At 43.5% G+C, this 12,207-nt stretch overlaps 1 protein-coding gene across 1 annotated transcript; it reads right to left on the bottom strand.

The window, feature by feature from the left end:
* Positions 1-1,720: 1,720 nt before the first annotated feature.
* COX6C (cytochrome c oxidase subunit 6C) lies at positions 1,721-6,716 on the bottom strand. Its single transcript, XM_015856133.3, has 4 exons — positions 6,666-6,716; positions 6,246-6,373; positions 4,642-4,780; positions 1,721-1,855 (listed from the first exon to the last, which is right to left on the bottom strand). Exons 2-3 carry the CDS (start codon positions 6,357-6,359, stop codon positions 4,655-4,657), a joined length of 240 nt encoding a protein of 79 aa, XP_015711619.1. The 5' UTR covers positions 6,360-6,373; positions 6,666-6,716; the 3' UTR covers positions 1,721-1,855; positions 4,642-4,654.
* Positions 6,717-12,207: the final 5,491 nt, after the last annotated feature.

Here is a 12,207-nt window from a genome sequence, read left to right as displayed (position 1 = left end):
CCACAGTAGGTCCCAACTGTTTGTTATGAAAGATGCAACTTACTTAACTCAACTTTAGAGAAGAACCACAAGAAAAACTGACAGCTTGGTGCTGATAGCAGAGCAGGTGAGCCCTTCTGCCTACCTCATAATAGTGGGCCCCAGCTTTGCCCTCCTGTCCCAGTCAAGAGGAAATGAATAGCTTGGCTGGCATTGCAGGCTGAAAGGAAGTGCACTGTTTTGTGAAAACACAATAGCATTATTTAAAAAAAAAAACAAAAAAACAAAAAAAAACATTTACTTAACTTACACACTGATGGTTCCTGAAGTGCAAAGAGAGCAGAACTGGCCTTTCCTTCTTGTTGAACACATTTAGACAGGAACAGCTCTGAGGAGTTCTGCTGCACAGACTAAAAGCTCTTCTTTCTCCTTTCTTTGAATCAATCAGTGCCGGTAGCAGAACGAAAACACCACTCTAGTTGGCAGCTAACAGCTCAGAATAAACAACTTACTTAGAATTTCAAAGTAAATTCATTCCTAACAACTGGGAAGACTGCATGCGCTACAGCTGGGAGGGAAGTTGGGTTCTTTCCACTCGCGCACCTGGCAGTAGCAAGTTGCCTTGCCTCTGGAGCTGTCATTATGACTGAAGACCCCTGGCTATTTGAACCTGCAGACACGGCTGAGAAAATGGTAGTCAGTCTATAATGGCATACCATGTTTATACTGTACATTTGGAAGATAAATTGGTATCATTTGCAATTGTTAAAGTTCGGTTTACATTTGTAGGAGTAGGGGTATTTTGATTACTAGATGGTTTCCCCTTCCACCACTAATGTCAAATTCTTTCTATGGTCAAGGGAAACACTGCAAGTTTAAAAGAAAATCCCATGTTGCTCCATATGAGCGTTCTGGATCAAATACATTATTTACTTGCTTTCATTAGTCCAAAAGCTGCTCACAGTTACCTATTAAGTTAAGTAGTTAATGATCCATTTAGAATAAGAGTTACTCCAAACAGGATTTGAACTGAAGACCTTCAAATACAACACAGATGGCTTAATTTGTCATGCTTCTTCATACAAAGCCTTCCCTTCTTTCACGTGATCAGCTTTGACTCCTCTCATAGTACCCACATTCAGCAATCAAGAGCTTCAGCCACACAGTTATATATTTCAACCTCAGCTACAGCAGTGCACACAGCATGTTCCCTAAGACCGATAACAAAGCAGAAGATGGATCATCAGGTTGTGGACTACAGCCCTTTGTACATCAAATACATGTGAATACACTTGCAGTTTAAGGTAATTTCCCAATTGCAGTTACATACCACATACAAGAGTGGTCGTTTGCATACTTTCTAAGTCCTGATGTAACACTTGGCTGCTGTAAGGAAGGCAAAGCAATGGCAGTAAACCTATGAAAGCTGGTTGATGCATTTCCAAGATTCCCAATAATTTTTCTCATCTCAATGTTAGTTCACTTCTGAAGGCAGAAACCCTTCCAGAAATCCAGCCTCTCCCTTCCCCTAACAACTTTCCTCTTGTATATTCCCATCAGCAGCAAAGACAACCTAGCCATCATTGTTTAAGAACATACTTTATCAAATTTGGCCAGAATGAAGATGCAATAACTCCCAGTGGACACAAAGCTAACCTCAGGCCTCTAGCAGTATTTATGAAGACTTTCCATCACTCATGTAAGCTGTAAGCATTCTGACCATTAATGAAGACAATTAAGCTTCGCTGATGTATGTATTTTATTTATTGAGATACATTAGAGCACGTCATACACTGAAGTGCATTACACTTTATAACTCCGCGAACACGTAAGGTTCAGTCATTAAGTCTCCTTCGGCTGAAGGGGATCTGTGGATCTGCAAGATAAAAAGAAATTAAGTTATGCCGGACAAACTTCATACTCCCAGTAAAGACATTAGTAGGTAGGAAAGCAAAGCAATAGAGAGAAATGTTTATGTGGTAGTTTAGTCTAGAGGAATTCCCTCTGTTATTTCCTGACAGTTTAAGATTCACACACCCTTCATGTGGCAAACAGAAGTGAAACATGGAACAAATCAAGAGCTGGAACAATCCTGCACAGCACGTCAGATTCACTATACATGCAGCACTGATAACTGAATCAATCTTGCTAAGGGCCTGAAAGAGAAAGGAATGCAACTTTCAGAGAGAAGCCAGAGAGGAAACAAGTGGTGTAGGCAACCTACCAAGGAAGGAAGAAAACCAAATTCAAATTGCTTCTCCACATTATATTGAACACAATCCAAGACCAGCTGTGTTCCAGGACAAGTCATGCAAGTGGTTAGCACCAAATTCTTAGCTTGCCCCTTTATTATATTACGGAGCACACTCTAGAGGTGAGACACTCCCCAGACCTATACTTAGTTCCCTTTATCACTACCTTCACACGGCCTGTGCCAGTAGCTGAAACTTTAAGTTCCAAACTTTAAGTTAGAGCATGTCAAAGTTTAAGCACAAACTTTAAGTACAAACACCAAGTTCTTCATGTCCCAGAAGGAACAAACTCAATGCAGCACTCCAAACCAGCACCTTTACCAACAAATTCCTCTCCCCACGTACCATCTCCTCAGTTTCAGGTACTGATTCCAGAGTGAGCACTAAATGAAGTTACAGCATTGTATTTACTGCCCCGTACAGAATATATCCCAATAAAATGAGAGCAGACGTAGAATATGCATGACCACTGTACCCTTTAGGTAACTGTACCAAAAAAAAACCCCATCAAATTCAACCTCCACCCAGCTTCCATAAATAACATTTAAATTTCGGAGGGAAATGAAAATGCCTTCCATCTGTTTTGTGTACTTGTCCTTCTCACACTCTTTTTAGACTACTTGAAACAGCAGCATTGTTTGCTCCTTTCTCCTACTATTCTGTAGAAAAATACTAATTCTTACTTAAGTAGAGCAAGGAATAAAAAGCACCAGCAATTAAAACAAACAAAATGACAGATGAAGATTTATCCTTCACATTTTCTTTTGAGCCGGTGTAATTAAGGAATGGAAGAAATGTTTAGGAAACATTTAATTTCAACAGGTGCACACAATGTGTAACTTGATTTTTTTAAGCCCCAAATGGGAACATAAGTAGAGTGGAGCTCTACTTCCATAGAAAAAAAATCCCGCTCATGATTCCAATTAAATATTTAACATGGATCACTGTTGACAGTGTTTGTTTCAAATGGTTTTACCACCAGATGGCCTTTCCGAACACTCTGATGAAGGCCACCTGACTAAAGAATGCAATCCAGAGCCTAAGAAAGTTAGAAAGTCCTTATCTGTTAGCAAGGACCAAACCAGAGGCAGAATTACCGAGATTAAAACCAAGTAAACGTGTCATTTTGTTATTTACCTTTTCTGAAGTCGTTACCACGAGAGGACAGACACTCTTTCCTCAAGGGAAAAGGAAGAAACAAAGATCTGCAGGATGGCTTTGAAAGCCAGAGCTCTGCTTCTTTTACGCAGATAGTTCTAGATTGTCACACAACAAAATCTCTTGCTAATAGTGTTAAGTACAAACGTTTTATTCAATTTTGCTGCTTCAAGCAAACAGGCTGAGAAAATCCAGCTGGACAGGATAATTAGAGCCACAGATTATCACGTAATGATCACAATATGAAGACATTCCAAAAGAATGAAAAAGCTATCGTCCCAGATTAGTCTGAAGTCATTTTAAGAGAAGCAGAGAACTCAGCGTCAGAAATCCCAATGAAAAAGGGGGGAGGAATTCTTCATTGTCACATCACGAGCCTGCGCAGTTGGCTGCGTGCTTATTAATAACTACGACAAGGTTGAAATCAAGACCGTTCTTCCTGGCGTTACAATAAGAAGGAACGAGAACTAGAGTTCGGCAGTGTTCACACAAAAGGCAGCACAGTAAGCACTGTGAGAAGAGTACGCCGAACAAAGTTCTATTCCAGCTGAATGCAGCAAGGCAAAAGTCTGAATCTTATTACCCAAGACACCGCATGCTACTTTGATTTTTAAGAATACATGTATTTACATGTATGTAAATGCATGTATTTAATAAATTCATGTACGTGTATTTCCCCTCAGAAGTAGTTATCTTTCCCCTCTAACCAGCCCCAAAAGACAAAGGGACGTGTGGAAGCTGTCTCTACTTCTCACCTAAGAGATCCATGCAGTGAGAGAGAAACAGCCTTTCCATTTTCTCCCTCACTGTATCACAAGCACCACAAGTGATACGTTTTGATAGCCCAGAGTTAAGCAATTCAAGATGCAAACACATCAGTATAATAGCGATATCAGGAAAGTCTTATACAAAAGCTTTGCTTCCTCTCCATGCAAGGACAGAACTGTTTGGAACACTGCTGAATGAGGAGGGAAAGGCCTGGCACCACTCTGCACGTCTGCTATAGCTCACACATTTTTATCAGTCACCCAAAAGATATTCAGGAGATTCCCATTCTGCCCTTACTCCCCCTTCTCAGTTCCTATGCTTCTTAATGATTTTATTACCCACAGCTCTCGTGAGGAACAATTTGTATTTTGTTTTCTCTGAGAGCACCTCTCACTTTTAACAGAAAAGGAAGAAGTGTAAATGGAAGCACAATGTTTCACTAAAATAATCCAAACTTCCCTTCTAATACAGAATAGTTTATTACCTGGAAATGCAGATTATGGACATTTGGGAGGTGCAGACTCAAACACACCAGCTGCTCTCATGGCTTCAAAGTCCTTCATGGGATCATAGTTTTTATAGAACTCTGCATAAGCTCTTTTTCTGGGTTCAGCAACTCCAAACTGGAAAGTAACACACAGAAAATTAAAGCTTGCAAAGCTTTACAGGTGGCAGTGGGTTTGCTTGGTTGGCTTTGCTTTCTTGCTATGATTTTAGCAGTGGACATCATTCTAAACAGCCTCAAGTTCAATGACAGAAGCTAGTAAAAAGTTGCTGTGTTCCTGTTCAAATCCACAGTTCAGGCTTCCTGACTGTTGGTCTGGAAAATAATGTCTACAGTGAAACCTTAAAGAGATAGCACATGACGTTTTTGAGATCCAGAAACACTCTGTCTATATTGACAGCCAGCCTCATGATAGAAAAGGGTAGTTAAGTAGTAGTAAGACAGAAAGGGTAGTTAGGTACTGGAATAGGCTCCCCAGGGAGGTGGTTGAATCGCCATCCCTGGATGTGTTTAAGAGCCGTTTGGATGTGGTGCTCAGGGATATGATTTAGTGTAGGGTTGTTAGAGTTAGGGTACTAGTTAGGCTGCGGTTGGACTTGATGATCTTCAAGGTCTTTTCCAACCTGGGTAATAGCTATGATTCTATAGCTGTACACATAACACAAACTGTTATGGCAAATTCTGAGTATGCCTGTGGACAGCTACACAACTCCAGGTCAAAAGGAACCCCAAAATAATTGACTACAGTTCAGCTACACTGCAGGATAAACTACAAAAGTCTGATAAAATGCTCCTTGGGTACTCATTCAATTGAGGCACGAGGATATGCTCAAAAAGCCAAAAAAACGTAAGAAGGAAAGGTCAAAGTGGGTTTGTCCAGCAGCAGAGAACAAGTAACAGTAAATTACTACTGACATCAGTTATTTGTTCTAAACATGGTCCACTGCCTTCCTAGAGTGTTAATGTAAGGCTGCCACATGAGTATAAAACCACAGGCTGTTGAAGGACATTACAGATTTCATCTCAAACAAGCCTGCCTACCTCTCATCAGATGTGTTAAGTGGATGCTGAGCTTTAACTGTGCGAACTTATTGTTTCTGACAGGCGTTTGTTGGCCTCCAGAGTTTGATGGTGCTCTGTTAATTTTGGGTTACAGAATGGCCTGGTCTTAAAAGGACCTCAAAGATCATCTAGTTTCAACCCCCTGCTATGTGCAGGGTCACCAACCACCAGACCAGGCTGCCCAGAGCCACATCCAGCCTGGCTTTTAATACCTCCATGGATGGGGCATCCACAACCTCCTTGGGCAACCTGTTCTAGTGCATCACCACCCTCTGTGTGAAAAACTTCCCCCTAATATCTAACTTAAACCTCCCTGTCTCAGTGTTAACATGAGGAGCATCGTTTCTGTGAATCACCACAAGCAGCTTAAGGAGAATGCAGGTTAAACTGTCACCAGCTGCAGTTGGCAGCAGGTTACTCAGATCACGAAGATTACACAGACTAATGCTTACAGAAGTGCATTACTAAAGCTCGCTGGTGAAAAACGCTCCACTTAGAAACAGAATGAGCGGTGATCTCACCTTGTACAACGCCGCACATCCAAGAGACACAACAAATGCCCCAAAGAGGTGAAACTTCATCCGCCTGGCCAAAAGGCGGCGCATCTGCGGCTTAGGCAACAGCGCGGAGGACATGATGACCGTATTCCCTACATGAGCAAAAAAAAAAAAAAAAAAAAAACGGGAAAAGAACGGTGAGATTTAAGTTCTACTTCAATAACCTTCTGTCACTTGGCTTGAGGAAGGTCACAGCCTTCTGTGCTGCCTAACACCGCCGCCTCTCTCACACACGGCGCAGGGCCCGTGGGGACGCTTAGAGGTCACGGGCTGCTCATGGCGGCGGAGGGGCGGCTGGCGGCCCTGAGGGACAGCACGGGAGGGGCTGCGGGATGGAGGGGAGCCCGGCGGAGCGAGGAGCGGGGGGTACGAGCACGGCCTCACCTCAGCGCCAGCCCTACAACGTCCTTCCGCCCCTCCGGCCGCGCACCCTCTGCGGCTCCAGCACTGCGCATGCGCGGGTACGGCCTCGCTACGGCGAGCGGTTGGGCTCAGAGCACGCCGTGTTGCATGAGGCGGGATGTGGGGGGGGTGGTTCTGTGGGGCGGTTCTGAAGGACGCCTGCAGTCATACTGCTATGCTAAAGGGACCTTCCCACTCCTCTTTCCCTCAGAGAAGTGGCCGTACTACCAGAATAGATGAAATGATATTTACAGGGTGTGCTATGAAGGAATAGCCGCACCTAGAAACAAATGGAGCTGTTTGTAATGACGGAGTTGGAAGGGATCTGTGAAGGTCATGGAGCTCTGAAGGTCATCCAGTCCGACTGCTGCTACTGCAGATCCCGAGAGTAGATTACACAGGAAAGTGTCCATGTGTGTTTTGAGTATCTCCACAGAATCACAGAATGACCCGGGTTGGAAAGGACCTCAAGGATCATGTAGTTCCAACCCCCCTGCCTGGCAGGGCCTGAGAAGGAGACCCACAACATCTGTGTGCAGCCTGTCCCGGGGCTCTGGCACCCTCACAGCAAAGTTTTTCCTCATGTTTGGTTCCTGGGAGCCTCTATGGGATTTACACCAAGTGCAGTAGATGCTATGAAAGCCCAAAGCCTCCCTTGTGCAGTGAGGAATTTGCTCAAGCCTTACCTCTGCCAAAGGCAGGGGATCCTGGCTGCTAATGACAGAGAATAGGGCCCTTAAAACTAAGGGAAAAGGGAGTTTTGTTTAATGAGATGAAAAAGGAGGATGTTGGTGGAGAAATCACACAGCATCAGCAACAAGAGAGGGGAACAGTCTTTGCAACAGCATTTCTGAACTGGGCATCATTTCTCAAGGTGAATTAAAGTTTGTTGCCATCGTTGAGACTGAAATGAATTGATGCTGAAATGAAGGATGGCTGTCGAGGATTTTCTCAGAAAGCCAAATATTACTGACATAATGCAGGAAGAATGACAAGATAGAGACACGAACTGATCGTATATCTCCATCTCTCTCTGTACACTCTCGTCCAGAAGGGCACTGCTGCTGCTGAGCAAGCAGGTGCCGTCATTCAGCGTGAGCAGGAGAGCTGGCTGGGGGCTCTGCAGAGCTCTGCTCAGATAGTTCCACCCTCCCTCCCCCAGCATTACACAATGCAGAAAGAGGATAAAACTTTAATTGGAACAAAAGCATAGCAGGCTTTGTAGCTGTTATGGTTATAAATTACATATGAGGAATTTTCCTCTAAATGACAGTCTTCGTGAGACAATGTTTGGGTAGATGGACCTAGGTCTGCATATAAGGAAATCTGATGACTCTCTGCGAAAGCTTACTTCATGGCTGGCCAGGTCATTAAATTCTTTTCTGTGTGACCAGTTTCCCCATGTGCCTGAGATAGTGCTGGCTAGACATCTTTGTGTTAGAGCTGAGATGCTAAATGAAGTGCTAATTGTTATTACTCTTTGACGTCATTAGTGTGGAATATAGAGCCAACTCCTAATTGTTCTGTATAAAGGGCAGCTCAGGACTGTGCAAATATGGGTATAGGATGATTGGAGGAAGAGCCACGGACAAGGGACAGAGGTAACCAGCTCCATTAAGTCAGCACTCAATAGTTACTCCCAGTCACTCTAGTCTCTGGGGTTTTATAAGGCTGAGTGTCTTTCCAGGCCTGTGCTAACTCCATGCATCCAACTGCATTAAAGCAAATATATCTCATAAAAACAGGCATACACCACACAAGAGGTCAGCAGTCATCTCCTTCCCAGTCCACCCAGTCCGTGGGGCTTCTGGCACCTGTTGCAGTGGATTTTTGTTCATAAGTATTAGGACTGTTTGTTTCCAAAGTGCTGCAGTTCCCAAAACAGAGTCTACAACCCTGTTTCCTCCCAAGACTTCTGTATTGTAGGACCTTCAGCATCTTCATGTGCTTCCTCATGGTGTCCTTGAAGATAATCGTTGAAGAAAGCAGGCAATATTGCTAATCATTTCTTGCTTATGACACATTGAAATCTTAAAGAAAGTTTACCGCTGAGGGGAGATTTAGGCAGTGAATCCTTGTCTTTTCCACAAAGAGTGCCAGCTGTGATACTTCAGATTGTGCTTTCTGTGGTGTGGCCTGGAGCCGACTAGGAACAGGACTGTGACTGTCAAGTGATTTTGCATATGCCACAGAGTCTTTAGATACTCATAATCTGGATCAAATTAGAACCAAAAATCTGCTGGAAAAAGATCACATGGGACATCAGCAATTCCCTGAGCCAGCCACATTCCTAAAGAGTTTATTATAATATCTACCTCTCTATCCCGAAAGAAAGAAGAAAACCTAAATAATGCTGGTTAGTAGCTATGTGCCACATATGAAAATACACACATTTGTGCTCCTCCTCCCATTCCTGTGCCAGAAATGAACTTTTTAAATACTCTTTCGCTACAGCGGAGTGGACATCAGTCAGTAGCAGTATTGAAACAAACAGAGATACTGTGGCACAAGAAGATATTTAATAAAATTGGAATGGCAGCTGTACAAAAATTAAGGATGAATCAATTATTCCTAAATGGAAACATTCAAAATTAGCAGGGGAAAAAAATATTTTCAGGCTTCCAAAAGGGCATTATAAACAAAGGAGAAAAGAAGTTCAGATCAGAATAAATAGAGCAGACAGGGATTTCATAAGCCTGTGTTGATTTTATGCATGCTTCTGAAGTAGAAAAATCTCAAATAAGAAGTTTCTTAAGCTTAGTCCAAGCCATAAAGGGATACGCTTCAGGAAATTTAATGTAGATACATGGTGAGACAATTACACAAAGGGCACTTGGTACCATCACAAGTTCTACCCTATAATAAGAGACTCTGTTTCCCAGTTCCCAACCTGCCGTCAAGTCACAGTTAACATCTGCATTCGCACCTGAAAACTAGAAAACACACCACGCTCCTCAGCACAGACATTAATGTTAATTCACGTGACAGTTCTTCTCTTTTTTTCCTTCACCCTTTTTTTATTCTCTTTCTTCCACTTTCTTTTCCTATTTCTTTTTCTTGTATCATTCTTACCTAAAAGCTTAGTTCGGACAAACTAACTCGCCAAAAACATGCTATGTGATAATTTGCTTTCTTAAGAAAGATTAAAAAAAAAACCCACGTCCACAGAGACAGCTCTTTCCAATCCCTGTTTCTTGCTCCAATCCCTCTGAATGATGCAAGTGTTGTTTTTTTCCTTTGGGGTTTTAAATGTTATTTAGCTTGTCTACAGTGGAAACAAAGTCATCAAAACCAGTGCTTTTATTCTGTTTCTTTATTCTGTTTACTCTGTATTTTCTGAGAGATGTATTGTTCCAAGGTGTCGTTTTTCCTTATCCTTCTTTTCCCAGACAGGAACATGTAGAGTTAAACCACCTTAGTGGTCAAATTTTCAGTCTCCCGTTTAACCAGAGACGGTTTGAAATCGTAGCATGTTATTGCTGCAGTTTCTGCAGCCCCATCCCAGCAAACGGCAGCCCCTCATGTGGAGGCTATGAGCATCCCAAGCCTGGGTTCAGCTCCAGAAAGCATCCCAGGTAAGTGCAGTACGGGAGAGGAGTTCCTCCTTATGGAAATGAAAGCAAGGATCACAGCACAAGGACAAAGAGCAAACTTAGCTTGTCACGCTCCTTTCCAAAGCTCAATTCGGTTGATGTGCTGTAACGTGGTTTTGTTTCACAACATCACCTACAATATGGAAGCATTATTACTAAAGCATTGCTTGCATGGCCTGCCTAGCAATCCCAGTGAGGGCATACATGCAAGCATATGGTGCATGTGCCAGTACTCCCCTCCTTCATTATAGATGTTGTGCAGTAAGTCCAAGCAGAAGATGCATAGATAACTTTCAGTAGCACAAAGCTACTGAAACAATTAGTGTGCTTCACACCTTGATAGGGCTTGACTGGACCATTGGTTAACTTTTATTTTCCCTTATCCTGAACAGCAATCATCAGACCTCTAGGAGAGCAGAAAGTTGCCAGTTACTGCTGTTTGAGAAGCTGTTGTTCTGTTTGAGGAATTTATCCTGACAGACAACTACAGACCAACTAATTGACAGGTGTAGTGTAGTGACTGTGAAGTAGGAAAGCCGCCTTCATATAGACCACCTGCTCTCCACCAGGAGCTACCTTTGCTTCCCATGAGCTCACCCCAGCCAGCTGTTGCTCTGTGTGCCAGCAGAGAAGCGAGCTTCCACGGGGAGACCTGGCACAGATTAGGGACTGCACCCTGAGAGGGGGACACTGCAAAATGTGCTCGTTCTACCAAAAAAAGACTTGAAGATGCGGCCATGGTCATGCTTCAAGTGCTACTTCTGCAGTCATTTCCTGTAGCAAGTTTTTAAATCTTTTTCTCATAGGCTTATAAACTTCTCATTAAAGTCTGTTCTAAGTCTTGTTAAGGTAATGGCATGGTAAATGTTACAGGATGTTGTCAGATTCTCCTTCTGGGGCCTGCAGTGGCCATCCCCATGTAGTGAGAAGAAAGGCAATACAGAGGGACCTGGATAGACTGGATCAATTGGCCAAGGCTAACTGTATGAGTTTCAATAGGGCCAAGTGCTGGTCTTGCATTTTGGTCACAACAGCCCCAGGCAACCCTACAGGCTTGGGGAGGGGTGGCTGGAAAGGACCTGCCTGACAGAAAGGAACCTTGGTGTACTGATGGACAGTCTGCTGAATATGAGCCAGCAGTGTGCCCAGGTGGCCAAGAAGGCCAATGGCATCCTGGCTTGTATCAGGAATGGTGTGGTGAGCAGGACTAGGGAAGAAATCCTGCCCCTGTACTCGGCATTGGTGAGGCCTCACCTCGAGTACTGTGTTCAGTTTTGGGCACCTCAGTACAGAAAAGACATTGAGGTGCTGCAGCAGGTCCAAAGAAGGGCAACAAGGCTTGTGAAGGGCTTGGAGAATATGCTCTATGAGGAGAGACTGAAGGAACCAGAGCTGTTTAGTCTGGGGAATAGGAGGCTGAGGGGAGACCTGATTGCTCTGTTCCAATATCTGAAAGGTGCTTACAGTGAGAGCGGGATTGGTCTCTTCTCACTGGTGACAGGTGACAGGATGAGGGGAAATGGCCTCAAGTTGTGCAAGGGTAAATTCAGGTTGGGTATCAGGAAAAACGTCTTTACAGAAAGGTCTGTTAAGTACTGGAATAGGCTCCTTAGGGAGGTGGTTGAGTCACCATCCCTGGAGGTGTCTAAAAACCATTTGGATGTGGTATTCAGGGACATGATTTAGCGGAGGGTTGTTAGGGTAGTGTGGTTGGGTCATGGTTGGACTCAATGATCTTTAAGGTCTTTTCCAACCTGAGCAATTCTATGATTCTATGATCTAGAAGGAGGAGGGTGCGTCTCTGTTGTCCACCTCATGGCATGCCTGGTATCACCACACTGCAGTCATATCAAGAAAATACCATCTATTTATGAAAAGAAAGTTTGTGAATGTGACTGAAAACAAAAATAAAATCACAAGCACCCCAAAGA

The sequence above is a fragment of the Coturnix japonica genome, chromosome 2, assembly GCF_054131305.1.
Source record: "Coturnix japonica strain WE chromosome 2, WE-NBRP24, whole genome shotgun sequence".
Lineage (NCBI taxonomy): Eukaryota > Metazoa > Chordata > Aves > Galliformes > Phasianidae > Coturnix > Coturnix japonica.
Note: the sequence above shows the minus strand (reverse complement) of the source record. Positions and strands in the feature narration are given on the sequence as shown.

What these genes read in the sequence shown, in the direction of transcription:
- COX6C (XM_015856133.3), bottom strand. Translation starts at nt 6,359, where the DNA reads ATGTCCTCCGCGCTGTTGCCTAAGCCGCAGATGCGCCGCCTTTTGGCC. An exon ending in GATGTGCGGCGTTGTACAAG is followed by an intron (nt 4,781 to 6,245) that starts GTGAGATCACCG and finishes GTTACTTTCCAG; the next exon opens with TTTGGAGTTGCTGAACCCAG.